The sequence below is a fragment of the Anguilla rostrata genome, chromosome 17 (genome assembly GCF_018555375.3).
Source record: "Anguilla rostrata isolate EN2019 chromosome 17, ASM1855537v3, whole genome shotgun sequence".
Taxonomy (NCBI): Eukaryota; Metazoa; Chordata; class Actinopteri; order Anguilliformes; family Anguillidae; genus Anguilla; species Anguilla rostrata.
In genome coordinates, this window is record NC_057949.1 from 8,677,196 (window position 1) to 8,696,778 (window position 19,583).

The 19,583-nt window shown below is 43.3% G+C and overlaps 3 protein-coding genes across 5 annotated transcripts; 1 reads left to right on the top strand and 2 right to left on the bottom strand.

The window, feature by feature from the left end:
* Positions 1 to 826: 826 nt before the first annotated feature.
* pigq (phosphatidylinositol glycan anchor biosynthesis, class Q) lies at positions 827 to 10,823 on the bottom strand. 3 transcript variants are annotated; one of them, XM_064314659.1, is made up of 11 exons: positions 10,676 to 10,823; positions 8,387 to 9,143; positions 7,651 to 7,782; positions 6,718 to 6,838; positions 6,501 to 6,627; positions 6,148 to 6,301; positions 4,294 to 4,405; positions 4,065 to 4,145; positions 3,440 to 3,554; positions 2,952 to 3,013; positions 827 to 2,404 (listed from the first exon to the last, which is right to left on the bottom strand). In XM_064314659.1, exons 2-11 carry the CDS (start codon positions 9,094 to 9,096, stop codon positions 2,252 to 2,254), a joined length of 1,767 nt encoding a protein of 588 aa, XP_064170729.1. In that variant the 5' UTR covers positions 9,097 to 9,143; positions 10,676 to 10,823; the 3' UTR covers positions 827 to 2,251. The 3 variants fall into 3 exon arrangements, with proteins under 3 accessions (XP_064170729.1, XP_064170728.1, XP_064170730.1); XM_064314658.1 differs by lacking the exon at positions 10,676 to 10,823 and adding an exon at positions 9,901 to 10,109; XM_064314660.1 differs by lacking the exon at positions 10,676 to 10,823 and adding an exon at positions 10,009 to 10,065.
* A 754-nt stretch (positions 10,824 to 11,577) lies between these two features.
* Positions 11,578 to 13,937, top strand: eef2kmt (eukaryotic elongation factor 2 lysine methyltransferase). Its single transcript, XM_064314662.1, has 8 exons — positions 11,578 to 11,834; positions 11,984 to 12,046; positions 12,169 to 12,249; positions 12,380 to 12,481; positions 12,614 to 12,747; positions 12,987 to 13,237; positions 13,538 to 13,690; positions 13,781 to 13,937. Exons 1-8 carry the CDS (start codon positions 11,718 to 11,720, stop codon positions 13,879 to 13,881), a joined length of 1,002 nt encoding a protein of 333 aa, XP_064170732.1. The 5' UTR covers positions 11,578 to 11,717; the 3' UTR covers positions 13,882 to 13,937.
* On the bottom strand, positions 13,856 to 19,424 carry alg1 (ALG1 chitobiosyldiphosphodolichol beta-mannosyltransferase). Its single transcript, XM_064314661.1, has 13 exons — positions 19,100 to 19,424; positions 18,648 to 18,725; positions 18,412 to 18,515; positions 17,988 to 18,136; positions 17,610 to 17,699; positions 17,293 to 17,403; positions 17,061 to 17,182; positions 16,650 to 16,688; positions 16,159 to 16,218; positions 15,868 to 15,978; positions 15,441 to 15,555; positions 15,087 to 15,162; positions 13,856 to 14,482 (listed from the first exon to the last, which is right to left on the bottom strand). The coding sequence occupies exons 1-13, from the start codon at positions 19,380 to 19,382 to the stop codon at positions 14,345 to 14,347; spliced, it is 1,476 nt and encodes a 491-aa protein (XP_064170731.1). The 5' UTR covers positions 19,383 to 19,424; the 3' UTR covers positions 13,856 to 14,344.
* Positions 19,425 to 19,583: the final 159 nt, after the last annotated feature.

A 19,583-nucleotide genomic window follows, 5' to 3' on the forward strand; every position in this document is an offset into this window, starting at 1 on the left:
TGCAGCAAAACAACAAACTCTTTCAGCCCTGTTAAAATAGATTGGCAAAACTTGCTGTTGTGGTAATTGTCTTAATTATGTAAAACTGCATAAAAAAAGATTTAAAAGGAGAGCAGAGAGCATGCCCTCATTCTTCTGTACTCAGATGTGAAAAACGGCGCGGGCTCCAGACAGAGATGGGATCGTAGTACAGAAATACCACAGCAAGGAATCAAATCCGCAGCTGCTTTGAGGAAAGAGGTTGAGTCAGCTGCTCTGTGGACATTGCCACAGTCTAGTTCAACAGCTTTTTTTTTTTGCTTGTCATTGTTGAGTGTGAGTATATTTCGTATGAATATGTTTTGTGAATCCATGACTGCTTAATGATTTTGCTTACCAGAATAACGGATTGAATTAATGATCAGATCAACCAGCTGAACCCCCCCAGTCCAGCATCATGTAGCTTTCTTGTGTCAGAGAAAACAACTGGAAGCCCAGCAATCCTAAATAAATAAAAGATTAACACGCATGCTTTTTGTTGTTCACACTGATGCATTTTGGTTGACGGGGTCCTTCTTTGTTGTGTCCTTCCCAGGTTTCATCACCACCTAGCCTGTCGGGTCACATTCTCTGCTGACAGCCTCAGTGCGGCTACTTACCTGTACATCTCATATTAAACCTACAGTAACCTCGCTCTGCCACACACACGCACACACTACACACACGCGAAAACACGCGCGCACACACAAACATGCACACGCTTGCACACATGGACATCGCGTGGCTGCTTTACTGAACTGAGGTTCAGACAATGACATCACAGAGATTTTGATGAAGCGGCCAGGAATGGTTTTTAATCACGAGAAAATTTATTAAGCCATCACAAAAATTAAGGAAAAATAGCAGAGCTTTACAGCAAATGGATCCAAGACAAAAACAAATGTAATTCATCCAAAGTAGGGTCAGTAACAAGGCAGACGATGGACCATAATATCTCATAACATCATAGTGTAATAAACTCTCATCAATTCATTGGATTTGGTCAGTTTAAGAGAATGTAAGGCTTCCCAGCAATCATTCAATCAAGCTGCCAAGTCTCTCTCTCTCTCACACACACACACACACACACACTCACGCACGTGAACACGCACCACAGAGAAAGTAAGCATCAAAGGAAAACATAATAATTCTCAAGAGTCATTCGCCCCGTAACAAATCAATTTGCAATGACTGAATAGTATATAATTGGCAGCAGAACTGACCTATGCGCAGCTCTCCTAATGGTTGCAGCAATGACTCATGAGAGTACAACACAGCATGTGGCCTTTCCTGCGATTTCCCTCGCTTGCACAGAAGTGAGTCTGTCAGTGTTTTACGTTACAATGAGCAATTCTGGAGAGCTCGTCTGCGACTGGACCACTGCTGTTTTCACATTCAGACCACTTGACTGGAACGAAGGGTGATTTGTCCTGGATGACAATGCTTACATTCGACTGAATGTTCAAGTTTGGCACAAAAACGTATTTTTATTTGAAAGTACAATCTCCTTATTGGCATAGAAAAAACAGACATACATTACAACAAAACGCAAATAAATGCTGGACGCATCAACTATTACATAAAATACTTTGACCAATTACATTAAAAATCTCCCCTGGACATTTAAGACATTGGGAGAGTAAGACTCGTTATTAGCAGTTTAATAATATTAGGCAAATTATTTAAAGATTAAAATCAGATCACACTACATCAAATGAATAATCCACACAGATTAAAACTCAACATTAAAAATCTAAGGAATACACTTTAAAAGTGCCAAAATATACAACCTAAATTTGAATTACTTCATTACTCCCAATATAATACACATCATTTTCTATAATATGCTATATATTCCGAGACATCAAAGTATGTACTCTGTATATTTTGGACTATATACTTACTATACATTTATATAAATATTAAGAACTTGTCAAGACATATAAGACAGTGTACCAGCTTGAATCAGTGCAGTCCTGAGCTACGTATCCCTGTGTGAGAAAAGGAAGATTCTCATTTCACTTCAAAAAAGAGAGAAATCTCAGGCAGCTTTCCGTTGTGCTGCTGCAAGTGCTGGGTGTTTTCACAGTGCTGGTTTCAACTCCACGAGCGGTCGGATGCCAAAAGAAATGACCAGACCCAACACCACTCCTTCCCTAAATGCTCAGCTTCATGAATGGTGAGCTCAACTTAACTTTCTCCATGCATGGCTCAGTGGCGCCCCCCGCTGGACTCAGTCCGTCTTAGTGCCCTTCTGCCTCCAGGGGTACACCAGCTCCCCCACAAACAGCTTCTTGCACAGGGCCGCCCAGGAGTCCTTGGGGTAGCAGTTATAGGTGGGAGTTCTGTACCACTGCAGCACAGAGCCATACTGCAGGGGGTTAATCTGCAGACAAGAGAGAGGGGCAAAAGAAAGAGACAGAGGGAGAGAGAAGAGGGAGGAAAGAAAGATTTATAGAGAGAGTATGAGGGAGTGAGAGTATGACACAAGAACAGCGAGATAAAAACATGAAATGAGTATAAGAGAAAATGAAAGTAGGCAAGAAAGAGAGGGGGAAACAGAGAGAAAGAGTGAAAAAGGTTGATCTCCATCACTACCCTTGCCCATACAACACACACTTTTTATAAGGGGCACACACAGTGTAGTGTTTAAGGAACTGCACTCACAACCAGAGGGCTGTGGGTTCACTTCCCCGTATGTATTAAGGAAGGTGCTCAATGTGCACCCTGAGCATCAGCACGAAACCTAATATACCATATACGGTCATGTTTACCATTTCCAGTAACACCCATTAGAATACCTGCCTAATTACTACAGGGATGTGAACTCAAACAATTACGATAAAATGATGATGATGATGACTATTATTGTAGTAAATGGTCCCTTCTGTGGGGTGTACTGGCTCCAGTGTGTGGTAAGGCGGATGGTGTACCTCCATCAGTAGGTGCAGGGGTTTGCCAGGTTCCTCACACAGCACCCGGAATTTAACGCCCTCTGCAGGGAGAGATGCAGAGAAAGAGCTGGGAAGTTAGCGTGGACCAACCAGGTCCAAACCAAAAAGTCACATTTTTAAACGCCTGTGAACCTGCCTGTCCGCCATCAGGGGCCAAGGACAGAGACGAGACAGGTGCTTGAAGAGACGGGACAGGCTGACTGGCTAGCTCAGGTTGGAATGTACAGTGTAATCATTGTCTAAAGATAGGGTGGGACGGTGCCATTCATAGACCGGTCTGCCAGTGCAAGCTATTTGATATGAACGTGGGTAGCCAGGGTGACACCAACGTTCTTAGCCGAGCGGGAGGGAGACCACGGGTATACAATTCAAATTTACCAAAGCTGACAAGAATGACTACAGGTGGCATATGAGGTGTTGAACGGGATCTGCTACCGTTGTAGCAGCGTTGCGCAAACGTCACTCACCGGCCAGCCTGTAGGACCGGCACAGCCGCAGGCCCATGGCGAACAGGGGAAAGGAGTTGATGAAGTCCACACTCAGGTGAATCAACCCCTGGAACAGGACCACCACCAGGCGGAGCTAGAGCCCAAAAGACGAAGGCGCCTTCAATAACAGTGCCACAAGCTTTGCAAGTGGTGATGGGAAAGTGAGGCTTCTTCATGAACCCCAAAAAATGTTTGGGGGAAATTGAGTTCTCTGTGACTCACCAGCACTCATGTCATTTATTTCCCGCCTGTGAGATTCAAAGCCTTCTGATTGGCTTATAATAATCGGCGATTGACAGCACATCACAACACAGCACCCCAGAGCTCCACACATTACATGGTCTATGAAGACTCACTAATCAACACTGACAGTCAACCCTAGTCACTTAAATCCAAAAGACATTACAGGAAGAGAGTCATTTCCAGTCCTGCACAGCAGATGGTATGTTGAGTCCAGAATGGAAAGAAAATACCCCATGTGCTTATGGAAAAGCATATAAAATATCATACAGTATCATACAATATCATCCCTTTGTTTCTGTGATCTGAAAGCATCCCCCAGAAGTTTCCCTTTAAACTCCCCTAAGCAGCCGGGCAGACTCACCAGGGTAAAAACGAGGTAGTACAGAGCGGTCGTGGGCAGCAGGAACAGCAGGATGGTGAAGAGCAACGTTCCAATGAACAGCTGAAAGATACAAACAGACCTTTTTAAGCTTGGCCTTTTTTCCAGTCATAGGCTAACGGGCTCACAATGCTCAGGGGCGGCCAACCGCGGTCCTGAACAGCCACGGGGGGGGACTGTACTGTCAATCAGTGCCAGGTGTGAGGCTCACCTGGTCCAGGTCGTAGGAGCAGGAGTCCACGCGCTGGCGCAGGACGTTCCACTTCTTCCCCCTGAAGAGCCGCCAGAGAGAGGACAGCCCGTAGATCTTCAGACAGTACAGCCTGTGAGAGGGCACATGGGCACACCTGTCACTCAGGGTTCACCCAATAGCGTGAGCTGACACTGCCACGTCAGTTCCCTAAACAATTTGTTTCAAAATTATTTCTCATTCATTTTCTATGAAGGAAATTCTGAGGGCCCTGCATACATGACAGGTGTTTGATATGTGACGGATATCATCTATTTTTCATGCCACAATGAGTAAATGTACATGACAGAGTTCCGTACAGCCATTAATTAGTGTTAGTAAATATGTTCAATAAATATTAATACCATCGTCACTCAATCGGTGCCATGATCACTCACATTTCAGTTAAGTAAATAGCATGGGTGACCTGCCAAAGAGGGTGCATGGGTGAACTGAGAAATTGGCATGCCACTCACACCCATATGGTGCAAGATCCAAAAGAGAGGAAGTGTATAATCGCCTCGCTGTTTATCGCTCTGGGTTTCTGAGTACGTGCAACCTCAAAGCTGGAAGGGAACACCTGTGATTCTATAGATGAAGGTCTCAACTGTTGGAAAAATGGCTTTTATCTTAGCGTCTGTTCCTAGCCTGAGGCCATTTAATTTGCATTGCAGCCCATTGTCTAGGAAGTTCCTGATCTTGATAGCAAACTGAAGGTTCCCCATATCAAATGGCCTATTTTCACCGCAGTGAAAACAACGGGCACACCCACGTAAAGGCATTATGCTTTTTCAAATTTTTTTTTCCCCGATGTTGCTGCAAAAGCAATCTTTCGACATTTGGCTGATTTTCTCTGATTATTTTTTGTAACACCTTTTCCTGTACCATGAATGGTTTGTCATCAGCAAAGCTATAATTGACAAGTGACTGCAGTAAAAACACTGTCTGTAATTAAAGATTATTTATATATTTATGAAAGCCACCATATTACGCCTTCATTCCCAAGAGCATGGGTAGGGGTGGTGTCTCTTAAGACCAGTCCAGCCAGAGGCTTGAACCCATAACCTGAGCTCAGAAGGTCTACTCTACTAATCGTCTGGAGTGGGCCTTAGAGTCACTCAAATGTCTGTGAAACTTTCTGCGCCAGTCTTAGTCCAGACTGCTGAAATCAGTCTTCAGCCCAGCCAGGGGGGGGGGGGGGGGGGGGGGGAACGACCGTCTCCAGTTCAGACAATATTCTCCATCCCCAGAGGGCTGGATTTTCACCAATTTGTCAGATTACTTCATTAGCTGTTCAAATGTGCTCCCACTACAAAACTAATGAATGAATGCATCCAAAAATACACTGCAGAAAAATGATTCTTGAATAATGAATGGCCCCATCGCATAATTAAAATATGATGTGTAATTTACATTTAGAAAGGATTAGGCTGTCAAGCAGATCCGAGCAGATAGTGTAAAAAAAGAGAACATTCCTAGAGTAAAATGAGTTTGACCTGGCATATGGTCACTTTTCATAAACAAAGCCGTGAGGAGAACTAAGAACAAAGGTCTGTGAAATGTGGCACGATGGCAACACAACTACTTCCCATCATGATTAGACACAACCAATGTAAACAATGTACCCGATAGCCCACTCGGTCATGTGCAATAGCACAGTTCTGTAAAAGACAAAGTTAGAGGGCAGTGAACAAATGGCTTGAGCCAAAATGGCGCCCCCTGGTGGCAGAGGCTAGCTCAGCAGGATAGAACACATTGAACAAACATGCAAGAGACTTGACAGGCAAAACTGCGCATGGGATTATGTGATAACCCCTGTCGAGAATAATCACTCACCTGGCTCCGTAGACATAGAAGCAGTAAATGTGGAAGGTGAGCAGGGCCACAATGTCTGACAGCACAGATAGGGCAAAGGTCAACCCCAAGCACGCACAGAGACCCATGTACCAAAGGAGACTCTCAATGAAGGGAGACATCAGGTGGATGTAACCTAAGTGGGGTACAAGCACGGTACAGCTGAGTTTTAAAGCAATCCCTTTATCCATCCTGGGGGGTTACTAGTGGATGCATGTATACAGGTGTGTGTGTGTGTGTTTATGCATGCATTTCAACTTGTTTCAGCAGTGTGAAAGCAGAAGATAACTATCTGGTTAAGCTATAGAATCTTTGCCACTGCACAGCACACTCACTGATCCACAGATGGATGTGGTAGAGGAAGAACCGGCCAAGGACTTCGTCCAGAGCCCGGTTCATCTTAAATCCAGCCGGAGCTCCCATCAGCCACTGCAGTAGCTCCTGTAGCTCCTTGGCAACACGCTGCAACACAGGAGAACGAGTCAACCAACACTGCGGTGACTATACATACACGTTGCCACTGGCATTGAGAGTACACAGGCTGACACTCACATCAGCCACTGGCACGAGTGTGTTAGCGAGGCGGCTAATTCGGTTTTCCCGATACAGCCAGGAGATGAGGAGCAGTCCCAGAGCCACGTCCACAAAGAAAGACACAAAGATGTTGGCTTTCCTGCAGGGAAAGAGAAGGTCCACAATTCACTGCTCTGCTACAGGCTACAAACACAGATACAATTCAACACTTTCCCCTTTCTTCATCTATTACATTCAAACTGCTTGTGTTTTTAGTGTAATACTGACTAGTCCGTTGAAGTTTGTGTATTTATTTATTTATTTGTTTGAAAGGGACAATGGACAGTTAGAAACTGCCCCAATTTCATCTGTAGTCCCTTGGCAGGTAAAAAGCAGGAAAATTTTCAAAAACTATGTAAAAGCAGCAATTTGCAATGAGAATAAAAATGTAAGTGTGAATCAATACACTAATCAGAGAAGTAAACAAAAAGGAAAAAAACATAATTGCGAAAAGTACCTATGTAGCATACAGTGTGACATAAAATAACAAAACAAAAAAAAATTACATTATATAAAAACAATTGTGCATATAATATCTTATTTGACTTGCCTGTAGAGTGCCTGAGTCTGATAATACTTCCAGTGTTACTTTCTACTGTATCAGACCTGTGTTTTGTAGTTGTTCCAATGACCTTTGGTATGCACTTATTGTATGTCGCTTTGTATAAAAGCGCCAGCCAAATAAATGTAATGCAATGTACTCTGGACTGGTGCCTGTAATTATCCTGGTTATTTGCACTTTGTGTTGTGTGCCATCACGGTCCTAGGACAAAAACATCTTCCAAACGTAATGCCATTAATGTGTAATTAAACAGAACTGAATAGTGCCTACAGGCGTAAGGACTAACTGAATCCTACGTGCTTCAGTTGTGAATTCAGAGCACGGAGGACCCCTGACCCAAAAGCCCGCACCTCATGAATTCTGCGTGGCCCAGAGCTCTCTTGGGGGAGCTCACAGTCTGAAGGTGCTCCGTTCTGTAGCTCAACTGCACACAGGTGGACAATTTACTGGACACAAGACGCACCGGCGGTAGGTTCAGAAGCCTGTGCGGGGTGGGGGGGTGTTTCAAAAAGTAAGGAAAGCACAAATATGATTTACAAAGGCAGCTCTCTTTAAAAATACAGCAAGAGTCTACATGAAATTAAATATATTTATCATATATACATACAGATGTACCATATGCAACCAGCCGAGGTGCATTTTTTAAGAAAGAACGCAAAAGAACGAAATGTTCCTATTACACTTTCAGGTGTAAAATTGTTGAAACCGGCATTAAAATAAACAATGTTGAAGCAAGCAGCGTATCAATAAACTGTGCTCTGAGTGCTGTGCAATAACATTCATTTAAAAATACACTGCTGAGACTGGCAGTTATAATAAACTGTGCTATGGGGGCAGCGTACAGAATGAAATAATTATTTTTCATCTAACTCTTGTTGGATTGCAGGATGGATCAAATGTACTCTATCAGTGTTGATTTAACTCTGAAAGTTTCCTGTGTAATAATGCGCTATGCTGAAGCTAGTGAAATAATCCACAGTGTTACAGTGGCAGTGTAATAGTACAATATTCAGGAAGGCTGTTTTATAATCCACACTGTGGTCTGGGCAGTGTTCGGATGAGTCCCTTTCCGCAGACGTGTCTCACCTGGAACTGCAGAGCCAGGTCCAGAGCGAGAGCAGCCAGGTGAGCAGGAGGCAGAGCGGGACGGAGGCCTGCTTGGCTAACTCCACGATGATGCTGGCCTCCCGGCCCTCCGACTGCCAGTGCGTCAGCTTCAGGGGCCCGTCATCGTACTTGTCTGTGAGGAAGAGCGGCTGGCTCTGCGCCACCGTCGAGAAAACCAGGCGAAGCTCCGATGGCTCCGCTCCCATCACAGTGGCCACGCCCCCATCCCCTCCCTCGAGTGGGTGGAGCTGGGACAGCATCACCTTGCGCTGGTCATAGTGGATGAAGATGACCCCTCCCCCGTCTCCATTATCGCCTTTGCAGTTTTCGCCTTCCCCTCTGGGTAGCTCGCCATCCCTGTGGACCACCTGACAGGTGAAGCCTCTCTTGCCCATCTCCCGGCTGAGCTGCAGCCAGCGGCCGCGGGGGAAGATTGTGCTCAGGTCCCTCAGGAAGCTCTCCATCCCCTCCTGGCCCTCCTTTGGCATACTCCAGGAGCCCAGCACAGCCAGCTCCACCCGGCTCTCATTCTGCAACTGGCTGAGGTACCTCTTCACCTGTCCTGGGATGAAAGGGTAGTGGACAACGGCCAGGACCACGGCCGAGTCCTGACCCGGGAGCCAGTGGCCAATGAGGAGGCCGCTGTCCGCCATGTTGCAGCACCGGGGAAAGAAAATCTTCAGCACCATGGCGCCAGGTCACAGATCACACTGGATGATACTGTAATAAAAAAAACCTGCAAGGAGAGGAAATTATTTTATAACTACACAATATAATACATTACTCATTACAATACACACTTAGTACCACATATGATGCAAAAGTAGTATTGAGTTAAAATAAAAAGATGTCCACAATTTTTGCTTTGTTGTTTTAATCAGCTCTGTCAGCCCAATATATTGCCACATTAGAAGGATAGCTTGCCTACATTCAGAAATGTCTATTCTCAAAGTTAACAAAAGTCAATGTGGACGAATATATAACAAACAATTCCATGGATACTCCTGTAAGGAGTGCATTCACAAAAGCAGAATAGTATGTCATATATTTTCCAAATAGAGAAATCATACATATAATCATTTAGTTCGTCTCGGATGTCACATGCGCTGCGAGCTCCCCAGTGAAGTTATTAAACTAAGCCCAAAGTGTCCTCTTGTCCTTCAAATATTGAACCCTGCAAGCGTTTCTATGGAAACCACAGGCCCCGGGGGAAAACAAAAATTGATTTTTCTAGCTGTGTACAGTGCTCAATTATATTATGCTTCCTCGTCGTTAGTTAGTTCCCAACAACCAACATTAGTTAAGTTACCTAACGTTAGCTGTTCGTAACAAGATAGTTGTAGGCAGTCTAATTTTTCAACTAGCAAAATTGCAAAAGCAAGGAGGTCATAAGTTTTCTAACATTACCCAGCTAACTAGCTATTCCGTCTCATTCACTACAAACTAGACTAAACGTACTGCATTTTAGCGTGGAACAAACATGTTAACCTTACCACTGATCATTTCATTGTTAGCTAGTTCCAGTCTTGACTTAATATGACACTACCAAAGCAATCCAGCACTCATATTAGCCCAAATGTATATCGCGAAATAATAATTACCCACGTAGCTAGCCATCAGTTAAGCTAACATAGCTAGCTACCGACATCACTGTAGGCCATTTTTAAGTCGCGGTTCGTCACTGAAACTATTCCGCCAAGCATATTTTTTAGAATGAATAACTTCCGTTCCGACGTTGAGAGACCCTGGTTTTCGTTTTTCTTGTAACCTGGTTTGAGACGCAACCAAAATTAGATGGGTATGTTAGGTATTTTTATATCGCATTTAGTCTAGGCATTTAGCAAACACTCCAAAGCGATTACACTGCTTAGCGCTACATTATTTTCCATACACAATCAATTTATACAACTGGATAATTGTTGAAGCAATTCAAGTTAGTAGCATACCTTGCTCAATGGTTCAACATCATCCACACCAAGGAATCGAACATAGAACCTCAGAGTTGCATGCCCAGTTCCATGTTGTGCTGCACTGCCTTCCAATCTGCATGATTATTCATAATCTTTTCAAGACTAATCTTACCGAATAAGTGTCAACCTCTGCTGTATAGGCATGAGGTGTACTGTGTCATTTTCTTGTTGTTAAAACACATTGCTTTGTCCTTCTGAGATTATCCCCCACATTAATGGCACATTGAACTGAATTTATACAGTATTGAATAAATACCTTAGCTTAAAGAAAACATTGTTGTGATAGACAAGTACTTACCCACAGTGTTCTCTTCTGTGCTGTTAGTGGTAATAACACAGTGCGAAGATGCAAAGCATTGAAGACCACCTCTGCCTATGACATTGCAATAAAAGGGCGGGCTGGCCAAGAGCCAGCATAAGGATACAGATAACGGTGCACCCCTGCCGTTGTGAAAAAGAATGTTTAGTCAGTTAATTCAGGACTCTGCAACCCAAAATGATTTCTCTCAACAAAAAGAACACATTTGCAATCACTGTCACCCAGGCTATATGTGCAGTCTGATATCAAGTCTTTCAGCAACAATTTCCGGCTAACGTCTCTGAGCAACAACTTCCTAATACACTTCTGCCTGACCTTTTTTGAGTTGTTGGTTGCAGCAGCTGATAAGACATGGGTGTAGCCCTTTACAAAGTGGACTCGGCTAGCCACTAACTGAATAGTGTAATGGCACAACTCACAGTATGGAAAGGAAAGAGTATGTTGGCATCCAAATGTAAGGTTTACTTTTGTTGGTGGTACACATATTTTCCTGAGTGTACTTTGAATTCTACACTACTAGAAAGATTTCTAGCAATCACTTACCTTCTACTGATCATCCTGCTTGCTGAGTTCAATATTTTAGGTCTATTCATACACGTTAATGATGTGAATTGATGGGTGTCTGTAAAACATTCATCTTGAAAGCCAGCCCAATGATATTGGGCTGCACAATACAGCCACTAATCATGGACTGTTATCGGGTACCCCCACCCATGTTAGTTTAAAATGGGTATATGTGGTTCCACCACTGTGGGTTACAACAAGAGCTTAATTAGTACAGTGAATGGGTGGAAACGAAATTTCCTGAACTGGAGCCCGTCAGGAACATAATTGGGTTGCATCGAAAAAATAAACTACATTTACCATGAAACACCAGGAAGCAGAAGTGTTTATGGGAGAACAAAATGGAACACATGGCTGTGATTGTAGCCATACATTGTTTTGGCGTGCAGCGTCTAGCTTTAATCGCATCGTAAATTATTTAATTACAGATGAATTAAATACATTTTTATTTTAAATCATGAATATTATAAATGATAAAATTGGCGAGGATGACAGGAAGAGCGTTAGAGATATGATATTTACTTTCCAAGTTTCCTTCTTCGCAATGTGTCGATTGTCTTCGTTTCCATGGAATGTAAGTAGGCTAACTAGTAGTACATAAAGTTCTGGATTTTTACTAGTGAAAATTGATTAAAAATGCTAACTGTAGTTTAAAAAAATGTAGTGGGCCGTAAGCTGTCGATTTTGTGAACGATATCTTAAATCTTGTGCTTTGTTTCCTAGACCCTTGAAATGAAATTACAGTGTGACGAATCTTCTGACATTATCCTTGAAATTCTGAACAAGGTAGTGGTATCTCGTTTCATTATATCGAGCAGAACTGTCAGAACTGCCTGTTTAACCAATAAAATGTATGCATTATTGTGTGTTGCGTGAAACGGCCTCAAATCGTATCATGTCTTTCGCAGACGTTTCTTCATTCAATATGTCGAAAGACTCCCCCATCTGTCAAGTACAGGCGACTCTTCCTCTCCGAATTGATTAAAAGGGTGAGTAACTTGTTCAAGAATGCGTTTTTATTTTAGTGAGAATATAATTGGTTATAACACACATCAGAGGCTACTCAGTACTAAAACATTTAATTTATTTGAAGATATTAATGGTGATTACCCTCTTTAGCATGAAGCCACAACTACCGAACCACTGGATGAACTCTACGATGCTTTAGGGGAAGTTTTGGGTGCGGAAGAAAAATCGGTGTGCTACAAAAGCTACTTACTGGTACAAAACTCACATCTGTAATGCTTGCACTTCTAAACCCTCCAGTTTTATCTTTAGTGTCACCTTCAATCTACACAATTGTTTACATTTTACAAAACTACGCTGCTCACCGCGACTTATTTCTCTCTTTAGCCCTCCGGAGATGCTGTCAGTCTTTCGGAAAGCATGGCCGTCGTTTCCGAGGGAACCACAGGGCTGGTGACGTGGGAAGCGGCGCTCTACCTGGCAGAGTGGGCCCTGGAGAACCCGCAAGTCTTTGCAGACAGGTAGGTATCGGTTTCACTGGAATTTCTCGCAAAAGAGCAGAACAAGGCAGTCTGGTTCCAGTGTTTGCTTGTCTGTCTGGGATGTATTTTCATGATTATGTTCTTATGAAATTATAACTTTTTTTGGAATATTTGAATAACACAAAAATGTATCAATTGAACATGGAGGCACATGCAGTTTAAAGATACATTTGGCAGCTATGCATATGTTTGTAACGTCTCTCCCCCCACCCCCCCAGGAATGTGCTTGAACTGGGTAGCGGGGTGGGGCTGACGGGCATCGCCGTGTGTCGGTCCTGTGCCCCGCACCGGTACATGTTCAGTGACTGCCACCCCAGCGTGCTGAAGCAGCTGCGCAATAATGTGCGGCTGAACGGCCTGTCGGTCAGCAGCGGCCCCCACGCGAGTGTTACAGTGGAGGAGCTGGACTGGGCCACCGTCACGGAGGATCGGCTGCGGGAACTTCGTTTCGACACGGTCATCGCTTCAGGTGCGTCGGCAAACGGGACAGTGTTCTGCATGTGCTCTTTTTGCAGTTCATGGGGAGTCTCTTTTTTTAGACAGCAGATTGGGTCTGCGATTGCTGAGAAATACTGCAATATTACACAGAAGTGCTGATGGGAATAGTAGTCCACAGCCAGATTAGATGGACTTCACCTGTCGTTCGCACCTTTGCAGAACATTCACCAGTCAATCTCACCCCTAGCTCACTTTGCCCTTAGTGATAACAATGTATTTGTGCAATGAATAAATGCGTTAAAATGAAGTCCGTTTTTTTGTTTTGGCACAGACGTGGTGTATGACCCTGTTGTCATTGGCTGTCTGGTGGGGCTACTGTACAAGATTTTGAATTGCACAGTCCAGGGGGGCAGCTGTGCAAACATCTACATTTCCTCCACCATACGAAATCCAGACACCTACAGCTGCTTCAAGACACAACTCGGTTAGTGCCAAACGGTCCCTTTCTCTCAGACTGAAGTTAAGAGACGACAGACTAACTGGAACCTGTTGTCTCTCTTTGTTTCATCTACAGAAAGTGCTGGAATCAAGCAACAGGTCATCAGTGGTCCTGTCAAGCCAGTCTTCCCTTACAACAGGACCACTTCCATTGAGATAATAAAACTGCATTTATAAATGCATAATGTTTATGCAACACAATGCTTTATAATAAAGTATTTACATGAACAGTTCTAGTGTATTGACATACATATATTCAAGTTTCAATTTCTGTGTGGAATGTACGAAAATGGACACCCAAGGTTGCTATCTGTGAAAACAGAAAGCTTCACTGCAGAAATGTCCATTAGATAGGGCATCTTTCTGGGGATCATTTTCTGGAAAAAAAACGTACACAAAAAGAACCACCATGGAACAAATTAAGTTGGGCATACAAAATGTGTGCCAAGTCAATGGCTCCTGCAAGGGCGCTTTACAGATGTTGGTCAACTAAATGCTTTTCCTGGGTTTTAATGTCCTGTGAAACCTGCCCCCATTTGCTTTTTAAGTGCACATTTCACTTTCAAGGGCAATATTATTTTAGTTCAGCTGTTTTTGATTGACCCAATTTCACTTGACTTGGGGAGGGGGGGGTCTTTGGTCAGCTGGCGTCAGCGGCCAGCAGAGGGAGGACAGTTCTATCCCAGCTCTCGTCCCATCGCAGCTGCTCATTGGTCCTCAGGTTCCTCCGAAAGCGAGCCAGCCTCCCCTCTGTTCCCGGGAACTCTGACAGAAGTGTCTGGTAGAGAAACAACAGGAAACGGAACTTTCTTACCCTTAAAACTACTGACAGTTTACAGTGACTACAGGTTATGACACTATGACTCATTTCTGCTCTCTGCCTTTGTGTATGCACTCTTGTACATTGCTCTGGATAAGAACATGTCCTACTGTAAATCTAAATAGGGAATTTACCCTTGCGAATAAGGACTAGAGGCAATATATTACAAATACATGCATGACGATAACATTACTTTAACATCACTAAAATTCACGAGATCATATACAAGACCAATTATTTGAATTGGAATGGATCTACAAGGTCTGATTTCTCCTGCAGAGGACTGAGGACAATTTCTTCAGAACATTTAATCTCTGTGTCTTTTCAAGGACTACAGAGTAATTGCTACCTCTCGGTCAAACACAGTTGGCCAGGAACTTGGTTATTATGACAACAAACAGTCAATGGCAATGCATGTAATGGTCTAAAACACTTGTGGAGTTTGGTATTCTATAGTAAGACACCGTTAAACTTCAGATGCAGAACTTATGTGAATCCTGGCCTTCCCCTGTTTAGGTGTTTTTGTACATTTTTTAATGACAGAAGAAGCTTTATCTCCTACCTTCAGCTGTTCAGCTAGCTCCTGGGAGTCCTTGAATATCAGCCCGTTCTCTTCATGTTTCACCAGCTCATGCAAACTGAGGACAGGACCGAGTGATTGCTTAATTCTTCCTAGGGTTGAAATGCTTCAAATGCTTTGGCTTTGCTGACTGACCACAGAATATGGCCAAGAAGGCCAAGCTGACAAGATTCAATCAAAGTTTAAAAGTGGAGACAAAATCTCTGAGACCCCGCCATTTAAATGTTAATTCATAATGCAAAAAAAATGATAAACCCCACACAAGAGCAGGCTTGTAAAATGAACGGCACAACACACCCCCCTGGAGGTCGTGTTTCTCCATGCACCCAAGCTCACCATTGGAAGTGTATGGCACAGACTGGCAAGCAGCAGCCAAACATGTCCACCACCTTCATCGGCAGATCCAGGCCACTGGAGGACTTGTGCAGGCAGACTCCAAGATCAGCCGATCCTGGTAGCATCAGATGTGGAAATGTGAGGGGAGGTTAAAAAAATAAAAATAAAAAAATAAAAAAGGCATCGCCCAAACATATGCCTGCCTGTCAATGCTCAAGATTTCATTTTAATTTTAATCTTATTGGTTTTGATGATTACTTAAAAAGTACCTTGAAATGATAAAAAAACTGACTGCATAGTGACTCAGCTTATACCTGCATTTTCTTCTGCCTTTTTCAAGCAGCAATAAACACTCACTTATTAGTATAACAAGGTTTCTCTCTTTTTTGAGAGATATACATTTACTGTATACACTGTATACACTTACCGAGAAGGATGGGATAATCCTCAGCTTCCAGCCAAGGTGTGCAGATCTGTACATGTTTGAGCTGCAGTGTGTCAATCAGTGCTCTGTAGTGCTCCTTCTGTGGGCCTTTACCTACAGTACAGAGAGAAAAAACAAGAATTAAATGCAATTTGCTCATAGGAATCACTAGTCTTGCTAATGGGACACGTTTCACTTGTGAATAAAGATGACTCTGACTTTATATCACTTCCTGTTCTGAATGTGGTCTTCCAGCAGTCAGACAGAACACATCACAGAACTGTGACAGCGTACCTGTGATGACGCAGACCAGAGGAGGCAATGAGGCCCCGCCCTCGACGAACTCCTCATATTCTGTAAAGAGAACGCTGGTCAAAAGGAGCAATGAACGCAGGCGGTTAACCATGAGAACCTCTCAACTAAATGGCGGCTTGATTATTTCACCTGGTCCTGGTCCACTGCTAAAAAGCGGGCCATATTTCCTTGATTTTGACATACAAATAAATGCATACAGGTGTTGTTTTTTCCTTCACAAAATTATATTGTGGTTTGGCAGCTTAATTTCAGTGACTGCTCAACTCACCATAATTTCAGTGACTGCACAAACGTGTTTGTACTAACACTTGCAATGCTTGCAAGTCAAAACTAAAGGACATGTTGATCCAGGTCATAGTTTGCCATGACTTTACTACAGCAAAACACTGTTCAGTTATTTAGATCTATCTTATAACTGTGGCATTCTTACACAGTTCCTGAGTTACAACAGAAACACGAACAGTCATTACCTTCCAATGCTTTCAGCAGAATGGAGAAATCCTCATCTTCTGTAAAGCGAGAAAAAGAAAGAACAAAAAAAATACATTATGCTTACTTAACATCATGTGAAATGTTTCACATACAACTGTTTCAATGTATTACATTATTTGTAACATACATTATTCTGCATGTGTTTCTGTTAAATTTTTTTATCCATAATTATTAATTTTTTAATCCCAGACCCACATTTTGTGTGGTGTACTTGTATAGCACTCAGTATTTCAATGAAATCACATTTTGATTGGACACTTTGAAGAGGTTAACTTCTCGCAAGCTGAAATTCTTACACACTCTCAGGCACCAGACAGCCCACCAGCACTGATATATTCTGGGACCCCCCCGTGATCTCAGAGGGGGAAGGGGGGGGGTGCGGTACTGACCGGTCCAGCTGGTGCTGCTCAGCAGCAGGGCGGGGCGTCCGTCAGCGAGGGTGACGGTGCCCGTGCCCCCGTCCCGCTTTGTGAATGCCGTCCTCTCCACCCCTTCGCCGTGAGCCTCCTCCCTGTGCAGGGACACAACCATCACCGCAGTGTCACCTCTCAGACTGGGGGGCATCATATCCCACATGTGCTGCTCAGACACTGACCCCAGATGAGCAGAACGTTGACCTACGGTGGTTTAAACGGAGAATAGAGATCCCTCATTTTCATAAAGAGACCGTGCCGGGCCTCCAAAGGGGCCTCCCTAAACATCAGGGGGGGCTTGTCGTACAGTGTTGTTGCCCTGTAAGAAGAGGAACAGGGATGCGTCATACGTCGCACACGAACTCCAGATAACTCCGGAAGATTCCTCAGTGTTTATCTGTTTAGTGATTTAACATTTTAAAACGTTAGAAATTGTCATGCATAAAAGGTGTTGATAATTTAGTTATCTCCATGTTAATGCAATAACAGGAATGCCGATTTGGAAAATTGAGTTTGGAGGCTCACTTTATGCTCCAGTTTCTCCGCAGGTCTTCCTTCATGGCGTTAGTGACACAGAGGTTGTGATGAGAAAAAACGCCGAAGAACTTCTCGTACCTGGCCAAGAGAGAATTATAATGACTAGAGTCTCTTGTGCATTCCTGACAGGGTTTTTCAAAAAGGGACCACAGGATTCTATCAACTGTCTATACAGTCCAGTGGTTAAGACGGACTGTGATGTAACAATGCTTTGGTGCCAAACCTGAATGAAGCATTTGCTTACATGACTAAGTTCCAATTTGGCCCAAATACTTCACAGTCTGTCTTAACCCTATTTTAAAACCCGAATTCTCCTAGATATATCACTGCATCGGCAACAATGAGAGGTAATGCGGATGTACTGACCATTTGGCAACCCGGACGATGGGATGCTTCTCTCCATGAGTCAGTGCCATGATGGTGTAGCCGTAGTTGTGCCAGTCTATGATGAACTTGCTGCCTCGTAACAAACACACCAACCACGTCACTGCAATACCGGGCAAACCAGGGGGGTTCTAGAGTAGAAAGTAATAAGGACAGTTAAGCTTGGGCTTGGAATTAGAAAATTAGTGAGTCTGTGAGGATCATTTTCAATGTATTTCAGCACCAAAGAGTCATTTAAGCCATTGATTGAAAACAAGGTTTGTGAACTCCAATGCTTAAATAACTGCTGAAAGAAACCACAAAAACCCATAGAGACTGCTACCCTCCAGGGCTGCAGGCTGACACCCCAGAACTAGGGTGATGGGCTCATTTCCACACCGTGACTATTTTCAGACACAATTATTACCTGCATGAGAACATAAGAGGGAGCATCGATCTTCAGCAGCACATACAAAAGTTGCAGTGATTGTAAAATCACTTTGGTGACATATCTGAGGATTTTTGGGCCAGCTGCAAACAGCAAAAGACATAATAAATACCATTTCCTTTCATCAGCAAATTCAAGCATATTTTCCAGTTTCAGAGTAAAAATAAAAATAGATCTGTGTACATGGGAACATTTCGGGAATTCTTTGTAGTTACCTGTAAGCCCTGTCAGTTCTGAAATTGGGATAATCTTTATTCTCTCATTTCCAAGAACATCTTGGTGGGGCTTTGTGCCTGAAAGTAAATATACACTTTCAGATGTAGATTAAAATGTGTACATCTTTATCAAGCCAAATCGTAGTCATATTACGAAAATATGATTCGCCTTCCATATTGACAAGCAAGAGCATGGCATCACTGATGGTACACGGAAAGTATTATAATTGTATTTCATAATAAATGCAAAGAGGGATTCCAAAGCATAGCTAATGTTAGCTATAGAGTCAGGGACTAAGTGTGCTCATTGTCTTCCAAGTGACAGCTTCTCTCATAATCCCAGTTCACACGACTTCAGGCTAGTTAGTTAGCGTCAGAGGAATGGATCTGGCTATCTGTACAGCACGTGTACATTTCAGCACTGATAGCTAAAGAGGACTTCAATAATTTACCAAGGAAGCCAACAAATGAAACGTTGTATCCGTGTTTGCTGAGGGACACGACATGGTACTGCATGCGAGGACTTCGTCCAATATCTCCCAACACCAAGACACACACGCTGCGGTTTGCCAGTCCGTTACTTGCCCGCAACCTCCTCGCTTGCAGGAACAAGCATACAACAGCGAAAGCCAGGAAGGTAGAGTAAAATAATCCATAATGCCTGAAATACAAACCGCACGCAAATACTGTTAGAAGCAACAAAACTACAATCACAGAGGACTTCGTGTCCGCCATGACTGTTTTCCGGTATGACGTGGCCCATCGTGAAGGCACACTGTGATTTAAAGGGACATTGCAACCTTTGTTTGAATCCGCGTTAGTGGATGTTTGGCTGAGTCCTCCAACACAGTCCTGCGCATAGTCATAGTGTAACTTCAAATTAAACAGTCACAGTCATTTAATTTGGCTTTTAAAAAATATATAACACATAAACCA

Excerpts from the sequence above, each read along its gene's own strand:
- eef2kmt (XM_064314662.1), top strand. The coding sequence starts at position 11,718 with ATGAATATTATAAATGATAAAATTGGCGAGGATGACAGGAAGAGCGTT. Across the intron at positions 13,238-13,537 it reads CGACACGGTCATCGCTTCAG|ACGTGGTGTATGACCCTGTT; the intron begins GTGCGTCGGCAA and ends GTTTTGGCACAG. Across the intron at positions 13,691-13,780 it reads CTGCTTCAAGACACAACTCG|AAAGTGCTGGAATCAAGCAA; the intron begins GTTAGTGCCAAA and ends TTTCATCTACAG.
- alg1 (XM_064314661.1), bottom strand. The coding sequence starts at position 19,382 with ATGGCGGACACGAAGTCCTCTGTGATTGTAGTTTTGTTGCTTCTAACA. Across the intron at positions 17,183-17,292 it reads TATTCTCCGTTTAAACCACC|GGAGGAGGCTCACGGCGAAG; the intron begins GTAGGTCAACGT and ends GTCCCTGCACAG. Across the intron at positions 15,979-16,158 it reads TCTGGTCTGCGTCATCACAG|GTAAAGGCCCACAGAAGGAG; the intron begins GTACGCTGTCAC and ends TCTGTACTGTAG.
- pigq (XM_064314659.1), bottom strand. The coding sequence starts at position 9,096 with ATGGTGCTGAAGATTTTCTTTCCCCGGTGCTGCAACATGGCGGACAGC. Across the intron at positions 7,783-8,386 it reads ACCTGGCTCTGCAGTTCCAG|GCTTCTGAACCTACCGCCGG; the intron begins GTGAGACACGTC and ends CACCCCGCACAG. Across the intron at positions 6,628-6,717 it reads CACTCGTGCCAGTGGCTGAT|CGTGTTGCCAAGGAGCTACA; the intron begins GTGAGTGTCAGC and ends CCTGTGTTGCAG.